Here is a 23,236-nt window from a genome sequence, read left to right as displayed (position 1 = left end):
AAATTACAGATAATATATTTTCTGATAATCAGATAAGTTGATGTATATATATTAAAGTAGTAGTATTTGATCATTTGGAGGTAGGGTTTTTTGTTTTGTTTTGTTTTTAATCTAGGAAGGGGTATTAGGAAAGAGCTTACTATGGTGCAGATTTGTGTACGATTTTTTTTGGCCCCAATCCTGCACCTTGGTCTTTGCAGAGACACTTTTCTGACTGCTGTGTAGAAGCATTTAAGGTATGGAGGATGTTTCTGCACTATACGGTGAAAGTCTTCACACTGACCTCTGTGGTACTGTTGGCCTGCACTCACATGTTTATATTTCCCTCTGTACTCAATAGGAAAAAATACGAAAGAAAATAAGGAAAAGATTGTTGCAGTCCAGCAGAGTGGTCCATTCTCCCTAGTCCAGCTGCAGATCATTTGTCTGTTTGTACAGATGCAACATGTACTGGGAAAATTGTCCCATGAGTGTTCCAGCATGGCTTGTTTCACCGCATCCCATGGGCTTTGTAAAAAGGATAGTGGAGGTAAGTCAGGCATCTCTGAGCCTACCATGACACTGGAAGAAGGGTTTTGCTTAAGGTGATCATGGTCCTATATGTCTCACTCCATTTCTTAGCCTTTCCCCAACCTTTTTGGACCCTTTTGTCACCTAACTGCTTATCGCCAATAGCTTCAGGCTACTAGGGGCACAGCTCCACTTACCTGTAAGAGCTTGGCCACTTAAATGAGTCTTCCTTTATGAATGGGAACATAATGTAGAATGCTGATGATTCCCCTGAAATTAAATCAGATCCTTTCCAAGGTAGCTTTGACTGGTCTAAATGGCTTTTTAATATGTATAGAATGTAAAAAATTTGATTGGATTTCTATGTATTTAATATTATGCTTGGATTTTTAATGGGATATAAAATGAAAGCCATTAAAGAGAATAAAAAGTCTCTCTGAAAGAAAGCCAGAAACATTCAGATGGCTGCATATTAGGGAAACACCTTCTAAAGGAAGCTGTTCAGAGACAACAAAATGTTTTTTCTGTTATTTTTTAATTTTATTTTTACTTTCTCTCAGAATCAGACTGAGAGGTTGATGTTTGCCTTCCAGCCCACCTGAGCCATGCTCTGCCCAGTGGTGCCACTCTGGTGCTACTGCCGGCGTGGCCTCTTGCGGGGTGGGGATGAGTCCTGGGGGCTGCTGCAGGCCTTCCTCTTCTGGGAGTGCCGGGGCTCTCCAGCCAAGCAGTTCCTGCCCGGGGCAGAGGAGCCCACTGCTTCCACCTGATCTGGCTCTTCCTGTAGCTCCTCCTTTGAGGACACAGTGGCAGTGGTGGGGTGCCCAGGACCCCCAGGAAGGTTGCTGGGGAGCTCCTCAGTGCCAGGGCCTGCAGAATTGATGGAGTGGCCTGGGCTAGAGGCAGGAGGCTCCTGACGGGAGGTGACGGGACTGGGGGTGGCCGTGGGGCTGTCGTGCCCTCCCACAGCACGGGCGTCCTGGCGGTCCTGCTGCCGGCGGATCTCTGGTCCATACAGGGCTGTGGCGATGATGATGAGCCTCCTCACAAAGCGCGCTGTGAGGCCTCTGAAACTCAGCTGCAGCTCCTGCTGCAAGGCTGCCTCATCGAGCCCGTACTTGCACAGGAAGCCTAGAACGATGCTCTGCCTTGCGTGCACCTCCCACCACCCATCAACGGTCATGCTCCTGATTTCTTTTTGGAGCCACTGGAGCAGGGGCCTGAGGTCTTGTGGGTGTTCTTGGAAAAAAGCAGCCCAGATCTCAGGTGGGAAGCTGTACTCTGGAGGCAGGAGGATTGGCTCTGCAGGCTCCTGCTCTCCCTGCAGGGCATAACCTGAGTGCACTGCGGGCTGCGGGACAGGGCACTCAATGTAATCGTCATCCGACCTCACTGAGCATCGGATGGTCCAGATCTTGTGCCCACATATGGCACATCTTGGCTTTTTCCTTGCCCACCAGAGCGCACAGCCATAGCAAAGTTGGTGGAGACAGGGGGTCGTGTAGGCAACATCGCCTTGACTGTGCCCACAGATGGGGCAGGTCCAGTCTGACGGCACCTCCATGGCCCTGGGCTGAGCGGTGGGCTGGGGAGAGCTGACGTCAGGAAGCTGCTCCCCTCAATGGTGCTGCAGCAAGCAGAAGGTGTCACAAACTGCAAAAGAGAGAGAGGCTGTGGTCACTCACTGACCCAGGGCAGGCAGCAAACCCCTGGCCCCTGTTCCCCACTGGCCGCCCTGGGTTCATGTCCCTGCACTGCTCACCTCCACTGCTGCAAGCACACCCCACAGAGCCCCAGCTGCCTGAGCCAGGCAGGCCAGGGTCACACAGGCGATGCTGTGGGATGGGCACCAAGAACTGCTGCCGGCAACCCCACAGCACAACACAACCAAGTCCTCGTTCAGTGCTCCAAGTCTTGCAGCTGTGCTCAACTGGAGTCCAGGCACGAGTCCACAGTGGTCTCTGCCAGCGCCCAAATTTGTACACAAGAGTCAGTGAGATCACAGTCATCTCTTGCTGGCATCACAACCGCTTGGCTGGTGACCTCACGGTCCATGGCTGCATGTATTTGGGCACCAGTCTGGGTCTCCATAACCCTCTGCATCTTTCAGTGATTTTCTTTTGTAATGGTGATACATCAGGGTAAATAAAAATTACATGTGTACTGTCTCCACAAGAATTCATCTTTCATGAACTGTTTACGCATTCCAAAACTTAGAGAGACAATTTTTTGCCTGCTCTTGTTTGGATGCAATAAAAATTGGTGGCAATTTCTACATCAGGTTTTTTTTTTTTTTTTATACCAAGTGCTCATATCACAGCAGGTTGTTTGCTCACGCTTTTCTGTGCAACTTACTTTATGGGGCATGGCTTTAGCAGGGGGTTGAATTAGATGATCTCCAGAGGTCCCTTCTAACCCCTACAATTCTGTGATTCCACACCATTCTGATTCTGTTATGATCAACAGTAAGAGAGTTATTAGTTCACTGAAGTGGAGCACCAACTGAAAATGCTGGGAATCAGCAATGTGTAAGCCTTTAATGCTTTTGATTCCCAGGCCAATTGTTGACAAGAATGGGCACAGTGTTGTCAAAGGTGAGAGGAGAGTCTTGCAGTTTGGTTCTGGGTTTGGCTTTGAACCTGGGTCTGCTCAGCCAGCAGACAAACAGCCCTCCTCTACTCTCCATCCATACATGGAACCTGTACTGTTTGGTAATAACTAATATTGAACAGTAAGTAGTAAGTAATAATTCCTTCTGACAAGGGGGAAGTTCCTGACAGGCTTGTTCAGGAACTGAACTATCTATCTGTTCAGTCAGCCACTGAAGAATATGAGAGGACAGGAGGAAGCTTCAGTGGGAAGCTATAGAGCATAGTTATGAACATGGGCTGGATGCAGTGAGCAGCATCACTGAAGGAGCAAAGAGAGGCAGCCTTGCCCACAAACCTTTTTCACCTGGAACTAGGCAGCTAATTTTCTTTCATCACTGGTAGCTCTATTGAGACTATGGCCAAGCAAGGGAATGTGACATGTGATAACTTATCAACTTGGTAAAGCTGCCAGAACTGTGTGTTTGCTGTTCCGGCCAAGCAGTTGCTAAGAAAACAGCTGCACTGTTAAAATCTTACAGTCCCTTTGTTGTCTGCTACCCTCCATCTGCCAGCAGTTACTATTCCAGTAGGAGACCTGGCAGAAAGAAATGTGTAGCCATGCCTCAGCCATTCCCATTCACACAGTCTGGCATCTTCATGATACCCACATTCTTTGGTATTGCAAGCTATCAGACACATTGGGAGATAATGTGATTTTGTTTTAAACTTGGTGAGCAGGCTTAAAGTAACACACTTTGTATTAGAATTAAGTTTAAATTAATTTTAATTTTAAATGTCTTTAAATGGATTTAAAATCACTTTTGGTTAAATTAATGTTACTTCACTGTAAAGTTAAATTCTCAGATTCATATCTGAATACTCAGCAATGTGAGCTGTTGAGATTTCTTTTCTTTACCACGGAATTATGATTTTGCTTCAGATGGAAGTAACAGTTGTTGGTACTGCGCCATCATAAATGTATGTTGCTGGAATCTTTATTGCACCAGATCAAATGCTTCTATGCAAACCACGAAAATGAAATCCAACAAAATTGCCTTCATTAAGGTGTAAATAAAACCATTTGCTGTACTTACAAAGGCATTCTCAACCTGCTTTTGGCATAAAATGTGTCTTTTACAGCCTATCTTGGCGCACACATCTCCTGCCTACCAATTATGAATGCCTTAGGGTGACCAAGTAAGCAATAATTCCAGCTGCTCCTGACAGAAGAAGACACTGCTGCACTGCATTATTTTTCTGATGAATGTATGTTCCCAATAAGCTGAAGCAGGTTTTGGAACAGCAACATCTGCAACAACAGGGATTTAGAAAGTGGGTCAGGGATACTGATGGAGCAGAATGGGTGAAGGAGGGTGTGTGTATGTGTATAAATGTGGATCTACTTATGTCTTCATATTTTCCCCCAAATACCTCAGTAATTGATTCAGTCCTCTGACTGTAGTTGTAGAGGGAGCTTTCAGTATAAAGTGCTTCTCTCAGAGCTTTAGTCACCACAGCAGAAAATCTGACTCTGTTACAGTTAATAGTAATTCATTCACTTGAGTTGTGTAAGACAGCATTTTTCTCTGTAATTCCTATAGTAGCTCAGGGTGGGATAGCACATCTAGATTGTGCCATTTGCCCTCAATACCACTCCTTACTATTGTTTTTGGAATTGCACACATGGCAAGGACAGTAGATTGTTTGAAGTTAAAAATGTTTGAAATGAGAAGGCAAATTTCAGGAGAAAAGGACTAACATCTGCCGAGTAAGGACTAAAATCACCTAGAGAAAGAGGTAGATGGAAAAACCGTGTTGTTTCGAGTCTGGTGTTAATATATCAGTCAAATGGGCAGGAGGATGTGTTGTGAAAACATCTGCAGTGTGATGTTTGATTCCCTGGGGTGAGAAAGGAGATGGTGGAAGCAACAGCAGCTGCAGTCAGACTGAGAAATCTCTGCTTTTATATTTTATTTTAACAGCAGCATAGTGCTTATGTTGTGTTGATGGCTCTGGAGACTTTCTAGTTTTCTTTTCAGTGTCCAGGCAGGACAGATTTGGAGCATGCTACCTGGGAGCTGTCCTTGAAGTTGGCTTTTGCATACACTGGAAGGGCTGTCTAGAGGGAACAGGGATCTGGAAGGAAGCACCTGGGCCATCAAATATAGTCCTTTGCAGTAGCAAGCAGCCCTGTGATAAATGTTTAGTACAGGCAAGCCAGCAGAAATGCTACTTTGTGTATATCCCAGGAGCCACAGAACACTACTCTCAAACCTGTAGTAATGAAAGTCCATAATATAAAAGCTAGAGCAATAACAGCATGCCATGCCACAGGAAGAGAACAGAAGAAATTTGGGGGCATTACCAGTGTGTTCAGACTCCAAACCATTGGTGGAATTTGACTCCTAAAGAAATTTGGAATGTCCTACAGAGTAAACAATCCCTCATGCTATTGATGCAGATTAAAACATTCCAAGCCTGCCTCTGCCAGTCCATTCTGAAAGAAATATTTGGCTCCAAATCTTAAGATGAGCTTAACTTGATGCCTGAGCAAGGTGCATTGTTATCTGGATTTATCCTCCACGCCTATTCAGTTTTCTCATTGGTGTCTGTCTTCTGAGACAGCTAATGAAGTTCTCTGGTAGTATCTTGAGATATTGAGACCAAGTAGGAGCTGACTGGACACAAACTCTTATGTTGACCCTTTGCCCTCCAGTACAGAGGTCATGTCAAATCTTTTAAATATTGTCAAATTGGAGAAACAACAGCAACAAACAAGATTCTGAAAATAAAATAAGCTTTCTTTTTATATTTATTTTCCAGTTAGTCTTTGCTGCAAGGGGTAGGAGAAAGAGCTCATTAGAGTCTAGCAAAGGAGTCTGGTCTGTTGACTTTCCTCTGTTGCCACCATATGTGTCTAGCTTCTTCTTCACTGCTGTCTATAATAGCAAGGATCAGATAGAAAATCTGGCCTCCCCCATGCATTTTTACAAATTCAAACCCTCAAGGTGGGAGTGCTGTCAAACTAGTCTAACTTTTAGACTCCGTATCAAAGACAATGATGCTAAATTACCCCATGGGGTATAAGACCACTGAAGACCATATGCTTCTGGCCTTTAAATGAAGCAGAAGCAAGCAGGTGGATGGGCGCTGTAAAAGAGAGATCAAGTGAAAGATTCAGTCCATACTTTACATTGAGATGTTGTATATGGCATGCTGAAATGGGGCACAGCAAAGAAGGGGCAATTTTTTAGTGGATATGTTCTACTGGGGCAGAAAGTATGGCATTTCAGCACACCAGAGAAGCTGAACTCTGAGATGCAGACCTTAGAATTCTCATGTATAAATGGATCTCTTATTGCTAATAGGTGCTAAATACTTGGTATAAAATATTTTAATGTAACAAAACTTCCATATTCTTTTTAGTGCTGAGTAGATTCTAGAAAACCTCTGAATGCAGCCCTGTTTTTACCATTTTGCTGCAACCTTTTTATTAAATTGAATTTTTGGATTGGTAAGGGAGGAAATACTGATTAGCTCTCTCTTTTGATAGCCTATCTTATTATAAAACTAATTAGTGCCTAACTTCTATTGCTGTGAGAATTAGGATACTGAAAAATGCCTCAGAGTTGCAAAATTAAAAATGTGAGATTTTTCTAATGATTCTGTGCTGGTCAGACACTTATTTCTTCCAACAAATTCAATTTTCTTTGGAAAACAAAAAGAGAGTTCTCTCTGGGATACTTGAAGTTCCATTATTGTACCAGTTCTTACTAGCCTCTGAGAAAACGGGAGCAGTAAACTGTAAAAAATATCCAGGGCTAGATTTGTTAGGCAAAAATTCCAGTTGGCTATTAATAGAGATTTCTGTTTGAAAACTAATGGTTCAGTTAGTGCCATTGATTCTTTGACATCTGAAATGAAATTAAAGTATCCAGACTGGAACAAAAGCCCTCATTGCCACTCTGTCACTGTAAATGAACCGAGTAACAAGGGACAGGGATTAAAAAATATGTTAATGGATTTACAGAGAAGGGTAAAAAATAATAGCAGTTGTGTCCACTGTTCAAATACTGTAATAGAAAGCCTTAGTGGGTCATCTTGTACAATTGGAAGTATTCTGAGTTGCTTAGCGTTTCTGCTGTGGGTCAGTTTATATTAGTGGACTAAAACTACTAATTGAAAAGTTCTGAACTATAGGGATTGACCTTTGAAGAGGAATCTAATAGCTACATGATTAAGAAGAATTACCTATATCAATATAAGTAACTTTATTTTTAAAGGCAATTAAGAATGCTGATTTGAGCTACTGATTTAATGCAGCAGTATGTTTCAGTGATTTTCTTAGTTTTTCTATATGTCTGAACTTCTACAATGACACTAAAACCTTTAGAAATAGATTACTTACGTGAAAGATGCAACACGTAAAACTGTATATTTTGATCTCATGTTGCTGTTGACGTTAAATGTTTGAAGTCATTATGATTCAGGAAGGAATGTAACTGATTTCAATGGATCAGTTTTGGAGTATATTATTTAATGGCATCTTTATGACTAAGTGTGTTATGTACCACTCTGTACTGCTTTACATAAGAAGTCACTGAAAGAATGTGTTAAAATGATGCATTTGCTCTTTGTTTGATTTTTACCAGTATGTACATATGTTTATACATTTTAAGACTATATACTTGTCAGATATTCTCTGCTGTTCGTTTATTTAAAAATGGCACTGGCATCTTTCCTAAAACAAAGGCAGAAGGTCATTTTGATTTCTTTCAATTGCACTGCTGGTGGGCTTTGTACTTTGTGACTCATTTGGCTCTGTTCTTTATGATATGGCTGTAGAGTAGTTCTTTTTAATCTGTATCCTTCTGCGTTGTCAAGCACAAAAGACAACACGATGTTGTCATCTCTACTATCTTGAGTACAACCCGTTGAGTGAGCAATTACAGTCTGCATTTCTCTACCTGAGAAATCCAAAGAGATCTCAAGAGAAAAGACGTCTTAGCAAAGAATTCCTTAAAAATTTGAATGGAGTGTGACTTTGGAAAAAGTCAGTTCCGAATGATGAAGTAAAAATAATTACTGGAAATAATCCCTCTTCCTGCTTGGGCAGCCTGAGACCAGCTCACTCTATGATAAAGGGTAAACATAACTGCAAGATCCAGGACTCGGAAACATTTCTTCAAGCTGCAGCTTTTGTTTTGCAAATGACTATACATTTTTCTCAAATTTTCTCTCTAGAAGGACTCTTAAAAATACACTGTGAATTGCTGTTTGCAAGAGGCCAGTTCACAAAATCCTAGTACCCTCATTTTTTCCAGTGTTCAATGATGAAAGGAAGAGCAACACACAGGCTCTGGTTATGCTATTATTCAGTTATGCATGTCTTTGCCAAAGTGAAAATGCAGCTGAAAACTGTTAAAAGCCCCTCTTGGTTCAAAGTTCTCCTATTTGGTCATTTGTTTGCACACTACCATTTTTACACTGGAAACTCTAGTTTCTTTTTTCATAAGTGTACTAATCATATTGCAAATGTTCTGTAAGTACACACCTCACACCTCTACTCCACAAAAAGGTGGTGCTGTACTCATTAAGTACCATATCTTATGTTGCATCAAAAACTTTCTCAAGCAAACCTGTCAGAGTTTTGCCCTATCAGCAGAAACAGCTGGTGCTTTTAATGAGTGCCTTTGGAGAAGTGTTGTTTCTAGTCCTTAAGCTTTTCTCCTATTCACCTGGACTTAGGACTTCTTTTTCTTACTTTCTGATTTTTTTCCCCTTCTGTGTAGCAATTCTAAATCACTGGCTCATCCTCAGCCTCCAAACATTAAATGTACTCCAGGCGTGGGATATGGGAATTCAGATCCAAGCTCTCAGGAGTGCACTAGCTAACTTACTTTCAGAAAGCTGTTGGAAGTATCCTGATCTTTCTGCATTGTCTGGATGCAAGCTGTTTTCTTTAATCTAACAATAGGGACTTATGAAAAGTTATTTAAGAGCTGAATATACTAAGATATGCTTAGTATAATTCTTGTCCTGAAAGGTGCTTATATTTCTCATTTATCTCTTTTGATCTTAGAAAAAATGCTTTGTCACAAACTAACTTTTTCCCTCACAAGAGAAGAGTTACAGGGGAAATACCTGAAAAGAAAAAAAAAAAAAAGACATTACAGACATTCCAGGTATACACTGCATTGTGCTCAATTTCCAGATGCCTCTGTTTCTTGGTCTTTAGCTTGAATTTGCCAAGTCAGCTTGTTGCGTACATTGCCTATTTGTAGATGGTGATGTAGTTCAGTACTCTGAATGCTATATGAAAACCAGGTCGATCAGGACAGATTCTCATTGCACTTGAATGTGTGCCCATTGGTAGTAGTAGGTCACTTCATGTTCTGCACAGAGCTCTCACATTAAAACTCCTTCCAGTTATCGTAACATTCTTTGGCATAGCTGTGCTTTTTAACCAACAGTGTACAGAGAGACAAAAGAGCCACTGAACTCCTTCACTTCTGCCTCTGTTGCTACGAGAGAGCTGGGAAACGTTTAGATGTTGTACTGAGGGACATGGTTTAGTGGGTAATATTGGTGGTAGGTGGATGGTTGGACTGGATGATCTTGGAGGTCTTTTCCAGTCTTGGTGATTCTGTGATTCTATAACATAGGCCAGAAGTGCCTGCTGGTTTCATATAGCTAATATTGTCCTGATTAAAATAGTCCTCTCTTTATTGCTGCATTATTTCTCCTGAAAGATGGAGAAGTACTAGGCCACCTGACTGAAACTGTCTCTCTAATCTACATGTGGTATTTGCATTATTTAAAACACATCATTGTCAAAAAAAAAAAAAAATTGTGCTGGGTGTGGGCTGATGACATCTGTTACCTTCTTCCCTGTGCCTAGTCTTTATATCCCAGTCACTGGCATCCATTATTGCTACGCCTGCATACTACAGATTTCCTTTCACCTCAGACTTCTTTGGCAATAACAGGTCTTCGCACACTTACAAGAAATTGTGCCAGGTAATATCAGATCTTAAGAGGGTTCAAAAAAAAGCATTTTTTTTTTTCCTGAATGCAGTTTTGTGATGCTTCATGTACACTGCTTGTTCAAAGAATGCTACATTTGCCATGCACAAGTGACTGCTGGAGTCATTTCATTTGCAGAACCCACAGGCTCCTTTTTTTTTTGCTAAATAACACTGCTCAGCATGGTTCTGAAATTGCCTGCTGCTTTGCATCCTTCTGAGTGTTATGTGGTCCATGACTCTGGTTATGCAGCCAAAAAGAATTCATATGAAATCTGTCTTGAATTGATATAACCTTCATTCTTTTCCTGAAGTTTACAGAGGCAGGAATGTCATGCATTAACCCTTTTTACTTGAGGTGGTTACATGTTCTGGAGGGCAATGCAGTTGTGTTCTACTTACTCTGCAGTATCTGTATGTAATTCCAAGTGTTTCCACACAGTCCTTTGCACTGGATGGCGTGTTAGACCTGTTTGAGTACATTTCTTAAACTTGTGCTACCTTCTGGTGTCTGCACGTTAAAAAGGACTTAAATCCTTCCCAAAGAAACAATATTCATGCCTCTCATTTGATGGCTTGCTAATGTGAAAATTACAGCTTTTGCCGTACATATATTTCAGGGTGGCATATACTTAGTCTGCTCAAAATTTCCTAGCTGTTTTTCTGGAAAACACAATATATATATATATATATATTTGCAAAGTACCAAACATGAAAGCTGCTTTATGTGGAAAACCAAGAGTATAAGGTTTTTTTTAAGATTCATGATACTTCAAAATGTAAGGGTGGAGAGTTTGTCCCTTCTCTACCTCATATTCCCTTATTGTTGTGCTCTGCAGATTTAATTCTCTCAAAAGTATCTACGGAATGAGGCTTGATTCTGAAGTATCTATAAAATATTTTGGAGAAGAGCCATCATGGGAGAGTCTAACTGATGCAGCTTACTCTGATGAGTGAAATCTTGTGTTTTTACTAATTTCATCTTCAACTTTCATTATCTTAATCCATGAATTTTATCTGCTGACTTCCAAGATAAAGCAAGGATCTGTTCTGCCAGCACACATGATCATCTATGATAGATAGCCTTTGCATAGTAGTGTTCTGGCTACAGCAGTGTGTAACTCCATTTGGGCCACATGCCAAATACCCAGCCTTGAGGAAGAGTTTGCAGCTTGCATTGCGCATTGTGCTACTTCTACTATGCCTTTAGCAATATCCAGGCTTGCTATCTTAAAGATAGTGCATACATGCCCACACTAGCTGCGGTGACCACAGCAAAGCAGTGTCTGGAGTTTCTCTAATTTCTCTCTGTCCCTTCTTTGTGATCCTGTTTCTCTTCCTATGCTTAAAGAGGCATGTTAACAGATCTGCATGTAAAAAAAAAAAGCACCTTTGCATATGAAAAACACTCTGTACAAACGAAAGCACCCTTCGTGTATCAGTCATTTTTCCCTAGGCTTTTCTCTCTAAAACACGATGAATATATGAATTATATTGCTATCGAAGATTTGAAGATTTTGGTAACGCTGTAAACCATAAGAATGAAGGTTGCGCAATCTTTTCCTTTGTCATCAACAAACTCTTGAGATGAAATTAGAGTCTGAAACTTGAAATAGCCTCATTTATTCAGGGCAATACTTGAACATGATTTCCTTATTGCTTCTGCTTACTCTTTTGTCTGCTTCATTCAAACAGCAATATTCGGTTGATAGTCCTATTTTTAATTTGTGGGAGTGATTTAATTCCTCTGAATTACAGAAGGGGCAAGTGACTTCGTAAACTTGAGTAATGAGATTTGTTGAACATTATTTATCATGAGAATCTTTCCTAGAGAACATATCCACCCTAGGAAAATATCTAATTAAAACATAATGGGTGAAGCAGCTTGCTGATTCCCAAATCCTTCAAGGTTCCTCCTCCTATGAGGTTTTATATGCTTTTGCCTTTGACCACAGCCAGTATTAGAAATATGGGATATGGGATGACCTGGTTTGCCAATGCTAATTAAGGGAGAATGTACAAGATGTACCCGTTCTTCAAAAATAGTTTTACAATTTTATAATCAGGCACCTTAGGTAGTCTATTCTTTAATAACATATGTTGTGAGGCTTCTTTTATTAAACATGAGAATAGTAAGTCAGATCTGCAATTATCTTTATTGTCTTGAATCAACAAAAGTCAGTTTTGAAAGGTTACATGTTAAAGGATTATAAATAGCTTTCTTTAAATTTCCCTACATTTTTTACAATAAAATATAGGTGTGATTTTCTAAATTTAAATACACAACATGAGTATAAACTGGGTCTATGAAACCACAATAAACTTGACAGAAATTTGAGAGAGCTTCCATCTGAGCAGCCGATGGGGATAAAGCTGATGACATGCAATTGCTGCAGTCCAGCCCAGGCCTGTGGTGGAATGGTAAGATATCTTTTCAGGTTCCCCGTGCTTTCCTTGACCTGGACTCTTCATAGCATGCATGAGCTTTGGATCTCTGAAGATGCTATGTCCAGAAGAATATGTGTGTGTCTCAAGAGAATTACATTTCATCAGCTCTAGTACGCTAAATAATATCTCCTAATATCTCTGGAAAGTGTCCTGTAGCCATATTTTGCTGCTCAAATTCAATATTCCTACTGCTGACTCTGTTGTCTTTGCTGATGCCTTTAGGGTCTGAGATTCACCTACTGATGTTTTGTTTTTTTCAAGCCTTGATATTCCGAACAATGTGTTTTGCCAGCCAGCTAATGTAATATTGTTCCTTTGAAGGCATCACACGCTGCAACTTGAGAGTCTAACTAGTTCTTCACTTCACTGTATAGAATGATCATCCTTCACCTTTGGTTGGCCTCCAGTAGCACAGCAACATTATGCCTCTGGGCATCAAAAAGGTAATGAATGCCCTTTAACCTCTTAATGCTTTTTCTTTCCTGTCTCAGTTACCTGCACCAGACTACTAATGTTTGAGTTCCATAGGTGATACTGATACCAGTAGAGGTAACCATGACACTTCAATTATTAATGCCCTAGGATCTGATTTTCGGAACAGCAGTAATCCTGCGGGTTTTGTTTACCCCATTTAGAGTTGGGAATGCTATGTATTTCTAAAAATGGAGTCCACAGTCTGTTCTGGGGAAAAGACAAGGAGCTAAGACAGTTCTTTATGCAGCTTCCAGGTTAGATTTGCAAAAGTATCTGGTGATTTTGAAAGCTTCTACCTGTAGCCCCTTCTAAAAGGCCTTGAATTTTTCTAAATAACTCCAGAAGACAGAACAATCAATAGGGTGTTAAGGTTTGCATACAAAATTAGGCAAATACATTTGAGTCATTTTTGGTTAATATTGTTTTCTTGTTTGGAAAACTTTTTTTTTTTTTTAATTTTTATTTTAAGGTAGTGAAACTGAAAAAAATTTACATATTAACTCCAAAATTAACTCTCCTTCTTCCACTGTATTCCTTCTTCCATTGCAAGGAATGTATTTTTGATCTACTGGTTTTTAACTACTTGTTTGAGGCCATTGGTTTTCTGTGTAGTTTAGAGGAGGTTGTATATCTGATGAAGAAGTTGTGTCTTCATGTAACAAACTTCAGGGAGGGGGTCAAATGATGAGAACAGAAAGGGCTTTAAGGTTAATTTTGCCATATCAACTTTGTGAGTAGAAAACAGAAGATGCAAGTTCACTTCCTAGCAAATACAACAATTTAATTCATTAATGTTTAAATGTAGTTCTCAATAGTTTATGTGCAACACAATTCAGTTGTGTGGTCCTGGCTGCTTTCAGAGAGCTAGGTATTACTTGTCGGTGTCAAACCTTTTAGTCTTCATTGCATTCCACAGCTCATTATGCTTCAGGTGAGGTAACTTGATTCATTTACGCACAAGGTGGGCAAGAAACATAAATTTTTAAAACTGATGTATATTTACTAGTGTAATATGGCATATAGAATTAGTTGTCTGGCTTGTCTGCCAGAGTTTCAAAGCTTGCTGTCTAATTGCACATCATTTAAGTCTGATGGACTGTGTTTTTAATAGATTCATGCTTCTGTACCTCCGTTCAGCTTCTCCTTAAGCTCCTCTGAGCTCCTTTGTGACCCAGATGAATTGAAATATTGTCAGCTTAGTGCAATGACAAATGAAAATAGGTGACTAATGTTGATTGTCTTTTGATACTTCATACGCTGCTTGCCAAGAATGCCTCATGTTCTGTGATCATTTAAAATCCTACACACTCAGAAAAGTCATGTTTTTCACAGAGACTGATTGCAGCCAGTTGTTAAAAGAATATAATCTTGAGCAAATGCTCACCAATAGCTACCCTATTTTATGTTTACTTAGTATAAGAAGAAATAATGAAGTATGACTGCAAAGAACCTCTTAGTCATATAGTCTGATCTCTTTCTCCTATGTCATTAAATTTCATACATGTACGAGCACTGAGGGCAGTAACCTGCACTTGGCTAAAACCTGCCTTTCAGAAAGGTAATTTTCCTGGTTGGAAGATACAAAAACATTAAAAATTTCTTATTGCCCCCATGAGCTTGTTCCAGTGACATACTGTCAATTTAAGAAGAGAAATAGAGTGCTTCATTTGAATTTGTCTGACTTCAGCTTCTATCACAGCTTCTCGTTATGCTATTCTCTGGTAGATTAAAGAGCTCTTCAGAATTTCATATTTTTTCTCCATAGAGGTACTTACACACTGTAATCAAGTCAATCTTTTTGATAGGATAAACAGATTGAGCTGTTTAAGTCTCACTTAGCAGCATTTTTCTTCAATTCTTGGATCACATTTTCAGCTCTTAATCTGCCCCCTCACCAATTTTTCAGTAATTTTTCAAAACATGGACAAGAACACAGTATACAAGATTGGTCTCATCAGTGATATATCCAGAGATTAAACTATCTCCCTACTTCCCACTCCCTGGATGCAGATTAATTCTTCTTGTTACACTGTCAGTGAGGATTTACAACGAATTGGTGACTACAACCCCTAAATCATTTTCAGTAAGTGTAGTCTCCCTTCAGTACACAGCACCTACAATCCTTCACACTCATCATAGGGATTTACTTAGCGTAAATGTATTTTGTTGGATAAGACCCAGTTTGCCATCTTTTACCCTTGCCATTTCTGGCATCTTTGAGCCATTTTCTGATGTGATCGCCTTTTCACAGAAAGAGAGCTGTTTGATGAAGGTTCCATACTGTCAGCTACATTTTGTAATCAGTCATTTAGACAAATCTTAGTCAATTTAGCATGTGCTTTAATGATATCGTGGGGTACTACATTTTTCTTTCAGACTATCATTAAAGTCTAAAAACATCAATATGCACTTAGCCAAATGAGCAGTCTCACCAAAGAATAAATTTAGAGAACTTTGATGAGACCCAGTCTTCATAAAAAAGACTGGAATTATTTCTGTTCCTTTCTTGGAGATCTTTTTGAATTAAATCTGTTATTCATATCAACTATTGATGTTGGTCTATATTTTGCTGTCAACGCATTTGTCCTTTTCTGACTACAGGTCATAAGCACCCATTTGCAATTTCAAAAGTATTCCAAAGTCTATTAAAACACTGGCAGATGAAAGAGCACAAGTGCCTGTCCTGGAAGGGGAACCAAAAGCTATCCAAGGCTGGTGGTAAGGGAATGGTCATGGTTCCTATCTTGAGGAAGAGGCTAGAGCAGTTCCTCATAGTCCCTATGAGACTGGCTACTTGTTTCTGTTGTAGTAGTGAGGTACTTACTAAACATATTTACAATTCCCGAATCAGCATGAAACCACTTATGAACTACATTTACTGATGGGCCTATATCACATTGGGTTCTCTCTTATTTCTAACATGCTTAAAATGTTTCATTTGTCTTTAGCTGTTAGAACTACAGATTCACCCTGTGTATTAAATCCCATTATCAATTTTTGATTAAGTAACTTGTAATTTATATAAAGTGTAATTTATATGATTTCTCTTTGTTTTCCATTTTATTTCTGAATGCCACCTTCGAGATTTTAAGGGAAAGTTACTACCTTCTGTGATTGAAGAAGAATCATACTGGCCATTTGGCCACTGTTAGAGACTTTGGCCATTTGTTAGAGACTTTAAGAGAGCCCAGCCCCTCTTTCAGTGTCCTCTCTCTTTTTTTTTTTTTTTTGTCTTGAATGTTTCCCTCACCGTTTTCCTCAGCTTGAGGAAATTAGCTCTTCTGAAGCAGAAGAAATGCATAGTTTTGATTGGGGCTGTTCTTCATTTTCCCACAGTGAATACAATCAGGCCATGAACACTTGTTCCCAGGCAACTACTAATTTTTAATTTAGTGTTATCTACCATTTTTATCTATCACAGTGAAGTCTGAATACTTATCTCTTGCAGTGAAGGATATCTGTAGGACTACAAAATTACCTGGTTGAAGTTATTAATGACTTAGTACATGCTGCAGTTGAAGCTAGACAATTTGTATCCTCACAAACAAGGAAAATGAGGATACTACATGTGAATAAATGTTTAATTCACACCTGAATATTTCAGTAGCTTCCAAAAATCTTTGCCAAACTTTAATCAGGCCTGAATTTTAATGGAAAATGAGCTGTGGGGGGGCTCCGGTAGTTAATTTTGGGACATTTTCAGACTTTGCTGTAGCAACAGCACCAACATCTTTTGTCAAAAATAATATATATATATATATATATTTTTCTTAAGGCAGCAGTTATGAGGAAATAAAGGGACTAGAATTAGGAGCACGTGTGTAGCATTGAATGGTATTGGTGTCCTGGAATAAACTGGGATAATGAGGTCAGCCACAGTTCACTCAGAGGCCTGGAAGTAGCCTTTGACAGCTGGCGATGCTGCACCAGGGCTCTGATAAGCCGAGGCACACTAGCACAATTGTGTGGGTTTGGCAGCAATGCCAGGAGCATGGCGGGGCCTGACTGTTTGTACCACTGCTCACCTGCCAGAAGACTGCTTCTTTTGGGGCCAGATTTTTGAGAATTTGGTCACAAGCAGCAGCAATATCCTTCCTTCAGGAAGAAGGAGAGCTCATGGATGTTAACGACTCCTTCCTTTAAACTACTGCAGTCTCTCTGATGTGAGCCGCCACAGGAGAGTCATCTCACCAAGGCCTAAGCCTGATCTTAATGTTTTAATTGCATTGTGATTCCTAACATTGAATCAAAGTGTTTCTCATGTTGATTCAAGTAGAGCTAGATGTGGGTACTTCAGCAGAGCCTTTCTACCTCGAGTGGAAAGGTCCAACCACCAAAACAGAGGGGCAACTAAGCTGTGAGGGGTCTGAGGTCTTGTGAGGGTTTTATGACTTTTGGTTATTGGTATTCCACATCATAACATCATGTAGTGTATGTACCTGGTTCTCAGAAGAGAAGATCTACTATATTCCCCAGAGGACTTTGCTACCCTGTTACTGTTTTCCGGTCAGAGGGAAAGATAAAAACTTGCATATCACGAGACCTTACTTCTTCTCGTCCCATCTCTCGTCCCAGCAGTATTCTCGCTCCCCAGCCGTCTCACTGTTGGTATTAGAGTAAGGCCTGCCTTGATTTTGGACACTCTCATTTTATTGGATTTACTAGCTTATATTGTAATTATATTGTATTATAGTGTGTTATTTTGCATTGCGATATTTTATTTAGTAAATTAGTTTGTTTTTCTTCAGATCGTTGCCGCCGTTTTGTTCTCAGGCCCATCTCCCTACCCTTTTTCCCTTTTCCCTTTCCCAGAGCATCGGTCCATGGATCTCCCACCCCACTAGTCACGGAACCGGGACGAACCAGCCCCTAAGCCATTGACAGGTCTGGAGCGCAAGACTTATGGAAGCGGCTGAGGGAGATGGGATTGTTCAGTCTGGAGAAGAGGAGGCTCAGGGGAGACCTGATCGCTCTCTACAGCTGACTGAAACGAGGCTGTGGTGAGGTGAGGGTCGGCCTCTTCTCCCATGTAACAGCGATGGGGTGGGAATGAATGGCTTCAAGTTGCACCAGGGGAGGTTCAGGTTGGATATTAGGAAATATTTCTTCTCAGAAAGAGAAGTGAGGCACTGGCACAGGCTGCCCAGGGAGGTGGTGAAGTCGTCATCCCTGGAGGTGTTCAAGAAATATGTAGATGTGGCACTGAGAGACGTGGTCAGTGGGCATGGTGGGGATGGGTTGATGGTTGAACTACGTGATCTTTTCCAACCTCAATGATTCTATGATCTAGCTCTAGATTTAATTTAAAAAAGAATAAATGAATATAGCGAAGCTCCCTGTGAGCACCAGGGCAGTTTCAGGTAATAATGCCGGCAGCCTCTACTCCCAACTGGGAAACAGGTGCCTGGCACCAAGGCCACCCCTTGGGCTGCTGCCCCGCCGCCATTTTGCCCCCACCCGGAGGAGGCGGTGGCTGGCGGCGGGCCTGCAGCGGGGAGAGTATTAATAGGCGGCCCGGGGGGAGCGGCGAGGTCTGACGGGCAGGGCTGGGCGGCTGAGGGCGTGCGGGGCGAAGGCTTGGTCTCGATCGCAAGGCGGCACAGGACAGCTCGGCGGGGGAGCGGCTATAGTCGGTAGTGCCTTCCCTCATCTCCGGTCCGCGCGAGCAGAGGCGGCGGCTCCACCACGAAGGCGAGATGGAGGGTAAACGCTGCGGTGCCAGAGCCGCCCTCTCTCTCCTCTTTCCCCCCCACCGCTCCAGTGGGGCTGCGGGCTCGGGCGCGGCGCCTGCCGGGGGAGGCCGAGCAGCGCCTCGCTCGCTCTGTGCCCCCATCGGGGCTTTAACCCCTTCCCCTGGCTTGTAGGGGTCCCCGGGGCAGGGTGGGCCGCCTGGCCGGCTGCAGCCCAGCGGGCAGCAGCTTCGTGCGGATGGGTAGGGAACGCCTGCTGCATCTCTCTCCTTCCTCTAAGTGCGGCTGAGATGTATCCACATGTTTTAATAAGGTGTAGTGCTTGCAACGATTACTGTAAAAGCATTGCGTTACAGGATGTTTGTTGAAATAAATTATCTTTGAAGAGTGGCGCTTCTTTTTCTTTCCAGGCACCGGAATAAGGTAGGCAGGGCAGTACGATGATGTGCTGTGATGATCCCCGTGGTCCTGAGAAGGGAGGAGATAATCCCACTTCAAAAATGTATCAGCAGCCTGTGTCGCTGCATCAGCAGGAAGATCATTGTGTAATGGAAAACTGAAGTTGTCTGTATGGTTATGGAAGTTAGAAATATGAGAGACCTATGGCTAATATAGTAGTGAGACATCTGGAGGAGCTTGGAAAGTAATTGGCTGAGCTGTGGCACGCTTAAGCTCCAGATATGCCAATATTTGCAAGGTTAAGAAATGAGGAATGCCTTGGACTTGTAAGTAGAAGCTGGTTGCGAAGTCCGAAAAGAAGTGTTTGCAGTGCTGTGCTCTCTCCCGCAAGATCAGTATTCCCAAGAGCTTCTCCACTTATCACAAGTTGTGAATCTCTTAGGAAAATGGTCCAAAAGCTTGGGGCTTAGTGTGTTTCTTTCAGTTTTACACTGAATGTGAATGAGACTTTAAAACAAGAAGAATTTTAACTCCCACGTTGAGAAAGTCTCCCCGTTTTACCAGAAGTTCACTGTCCTGCATTCGTGGGTGAAGTAAGTCAGTGGCAATCTATCGGTGGAAAGATCTCCAAATAAAGTAATATATTTGAAAGAAAATTCCAGGGGAAGAAAAAAAAGATATTTAAGAAATATAATTTGCTTTTGCTTAAGTGAATGAGCTTTGTTAAGTAATATGATGGTTCTCTTATGCAGTAACATACGTGCAGTTGTGCACAGAATATGATCCTGTGCTGTGCATGTAGCAGTAATGCTGCATGAATGGCAGCAACTCCAAAAGTGCCTCTCCTCAAATGCCATTCATATTAATGTCCTCTGCCAAGACAACACCAAAGATAGTGCTGGTGGTCACTGATACAGGGATCCCAGTGATCCCTTGCGGTCAGCAGCAGTGTTCTTGTTCAAATGTTGCTGAAAGCAGGCTACCAGAAACCTAATTTCCTTCCAAAACAAATGGCTTGTTCTAGTAAGAGAGATAAGTAATAATGCAATCCCCTTGCACTCTGCTGCTGCAGATTTTTCAGTCTCTCAGTACCTTGCTCATGAGGGCGTATGTAACTTCTACATACTTTTCCTCTCGCCAGGAATTCTTCAGTCTTCCTGTCCTCTCTTCCCTTTACCTTTGGTGACTTGCTGTTTTTTTCTGCCACGCTCTGCCTGGTGAATAAAATTCATGCAGGTGGGGCTGTGTTGTGGCTGGGGGTATTGACTGTAGCCTTGTTTGAGAGTTCAGGTGATCTGGGAAGATTTTTGCTATTGTTTTCCTGAGCTGTTGGAGAGCTGAAGGGTACATGTCTGTTGCAGCAGTAGCACTGGGTTCGCTTTGCGCCACTGGTGCAACTAGAAAACTAGGTACAGTTGCAGTGAGGAAATAGGTGCACTTCCTCATGCACTGAGTTATTCTTGTTTCTGCTGCAGTTTTGAACATCTTGGGAGCGCTCTGGGGAGTGACATTGATTTTTAATACCCTTAGTGTATCTGAAATTGTGTGCTTGAGAGGCTTGTCTTGCTTGTTACTGACTGAGCTAGGTTTCTCTGACTTTACTCTCCATGAGGGCAGCTTTACTGAGTGTACAGAGATGAGTAAGAAGCTATGCTTCCTCTTAACGTGAGAGATGGCAAAGCCCTGTGTTTCAGCAGGGACCAATCTGCAGATTCCCACTCCTAGCTGCAGAAGCGGATTCTGACTGCATGTATCCTTCAGTCATTTGGCATCAGTGAAGCTTTCCATGGCTGTTCTGTCATGGAGAAAGCCTGGAGCATTCTGTATTTATTTATTTATTTGGGGGATGGGAAGATGGGATATTCCCTTCTATTAAGCAGAGTCTCAAGTGAGTTACTAGCTCATCAAGTACAGTAAATAGAGCTGGAAACCGCATAAGGAAGGGAAAAGGCAGCTGCCACCATTTATGGCATATGCTGCCTTTTAACTTCAGAATCACTGGCTTCTGCTGTGTAAATGGTATGTTGTGTTGTGTGATTTGAATCTGCCAGCAGAGTGGGGAGATGAGTCAGCAAACATTTTTCATGTAGTATGTTGCCTTCTGAAGCAGGTGTAATGTGAAGCACGGTAGAAAAGGTGACTGTAAGGCTCCAGTAATGTGACACTGGGGTTGGTATTTTGGTCAGGGCAGAGGGATAGGATCTCTTCTGTATCTTAAGATCTGCTCTGGTGAAAAAGATACTAGAATCTTCATAAATGCTGCTTCATAAGATGAAGGAATACACAGCCTTGCAAGAAATGAAGTTTGCGTCAAATAAAGAAATTCTGCATGAGTATGTTCATTGTGCTTTAAACTTCATACAGATTTTCTTGGCTGTTAATGAGCATCTAGCAAAGAAGCTTAACTCGACTCTTGAGAAATTCAGTAAGTACTTGCATCTTTTAAGTATCGCTTACACAACCAAAAAATGTCACTTTCAAGCACTGGAGGAATCTTATGGCGCACTGATTCAACTATTACTGCCTACTGGACAGTTTAGACTTCATATGCTTTAATTTCCCTTGTTTTAATTATTACAAGCTGCCTGATTTGGTAAAGACCATTTGTATTTCTTGAAGAGTTTGTTAAATGTGCAAAACATGAAAAATGGGCACATTAAAATACATGCCTTTTGTACTTCTGTTTTCTCTGCCCATGGTCACATTCAGGAAACTTCCTCTACAGGCTCCGGAAAAACCAAAAGCTCAGTTACTGCCATTTCTTTTTGCTTTGTCTTATCACTAACTGAAGAGGTTGTTGGAGGTACCTGTAAAGCATTGATGGTTAAGGAATCCCATCTTGACATAATTAAATTGTGGCCATTTCCCTCCTTCTTATTCTTCCATCTGTGCACACAAGTTATTTTATTTTAACATCAGTGGTGTTTGAGGGAATAATACAGGCAAATGGATGTTTTGTGCATTGTCAGTAGAGATTTCTGTTGATGGTATTGTTGAAAATGATGGTCAGGGTTAGTCCAAGAGTGGTAAGTGATGGTTTTCACCTGGTTCAAATGCTTCATGTCCATCATTATTACTGCTTCTTAAGTATATACGATCTTGATTTTTCTTAATGAAGAACTTGTCAAGCATTGACAAATAGAGGTGTATTAAAGAGAAAGTCACAGGACCAGAGTTTGGTTTTTTTTTCAGTGCCACAGCTGATGAGGAAAGTGGTTCTTCATGACCAAGGTCTTTTGTTCAAAGCTCTACAAAGGAATGGGTTAAATCTAGAGGATTTGGAACAACTTCCAGCTCTAAGGCTTGGATGTCCTAGCCCTTCATCACGTTTCACTTTATGCAAGCTGAAAAGCCTTGTGAATATGATCGTATCCATTGGCAAATGTCAGAGTCTCAACAAGAAAGGTTGATTTTAAACTGCTTGGCATCCCTCCCTTAGCTGCACTGTAAGACAGCTTGTGTCTCATTGAGCTGCTTAAATTTCTTTTTCTCCAGCAGACCTAATGTGGAGAGACAAGACATCCTGTGGCTGTAGAGCTGCCCGAGGTTTGACCATGTTGTAACTATAGTCAATGCATAGTTGGTATTGTGATGTATGTAGTGAAAACTGTCTTCACTTTTGCGTAAGATATGGTTTTAGAAGATGTAAAACTGCAAATGAAATGTTGTAAAGCACTTGGGTGAAGACAGCAGGCACTGGGTATGAGCAGGCTGATACACTGAGCCCCTTGGAGTGCTCCTGCCTTAGGGTTCTGGGCTGTGAGGTGCTGAGCCCTGAGCTCAGAATGCCTGCTAAGGAAGGTTTCCTGGCACTGAGTGACTCTTTTACACTTGGAAGGTAAGCCAAAGAAGTAATTAACATTACTGTGGAATAATGATTCACCTTTGCAGATAAGTAACTACTGTGTTATACTTGTTGTTTAAACAATTGAATTAACACCTTAATAGACTTCTCTAATAAAGTTGCTGTGCTGAACCGACCTGACTGGTGTAAGTTGTTACCCAGAAAGATCCTGTCATACTATCACAACACCTTCTTCATTATTTGGGGACCACTGAGCCGATGCCAATATATAATGTGATGAAAAACTGTTCTGCT

General features: G+C 41.4%; 2 protein-coding genes across 4 annotated transcripts in view; one reads left to right on the top strand and one right to left on the bottom strand.

Moving 5' to 3' along the window:
- GADL1 (glutamate decarboxylase like 1) overlaps positions 1–23,236 on the top strand; it is a 163,630-nt gene that overhangs the window by 58,161 nt on the left and 82,233 nt on the right. The window contains exon 1 of one of the 3 annotated variants that reach the window (XM_021387861.1): positions 18,496–18,751. The exons of the other annotated variants lie outside the window; for them this stretch is intronic. Within the exon in view, the coding sequence (XP_021243536.1) occupies positions 18,745–18,751 (7 nt within the window). The 5' untranslated portion in view covers positions 18,496–18,744. Of the gene's footprint in view, positions 1–18,495; positions 18,752–23,236 lie in introns of those variants that run through there. 3 annotated transcript variants of the gene reach the window in all.
- Positions 899–2,678, bottom strand: LOC110394150. Its single transcript, XM_021387864.1, has 2 exons — positions 2,273–2,678; positions 899–2,163 (listed from the first exon to the last, which is right to left on the bottom strand). Exon 2 carries the CDS (start codon positions 2,072–2,074, stop codon positions 1,145–1,147), a length of 930 nt encoding a protein of 309 aa, XP_021243539.1. The 5' UTR covers positions 2,075–2,163; positions 2,273–2,678; the 3' UTR covers positions 899–1,144.

This window comes from Numida meleagris, chromosome 2 (genome assembly GCF_002078875.1).
Source record: "Numida meleagris isolate 19003 breed g44 Domestic line chromosome 2, NumMel1.0, whole genome shotgun sequence".
NCBI classification, from domain to species: Eukaryota; Metazoa; Chordata; class Aves; order Galliformes; family Numididae; genus Numida; species Numida meleagris.
This window is presented reverse-complemented; position numbering and strand designations above follow the sequence as displayed.

Bases quoted from the DNA above. Each gene is read 5' to 3' on its own strand.
- LOC110394150 (XM_021387864.1), bottom strand. From the start codon at position 2,074: ATGGAGGTGCCGTCAGACTGGACCTGCCCCATCTGTGGGCACAGTCAA.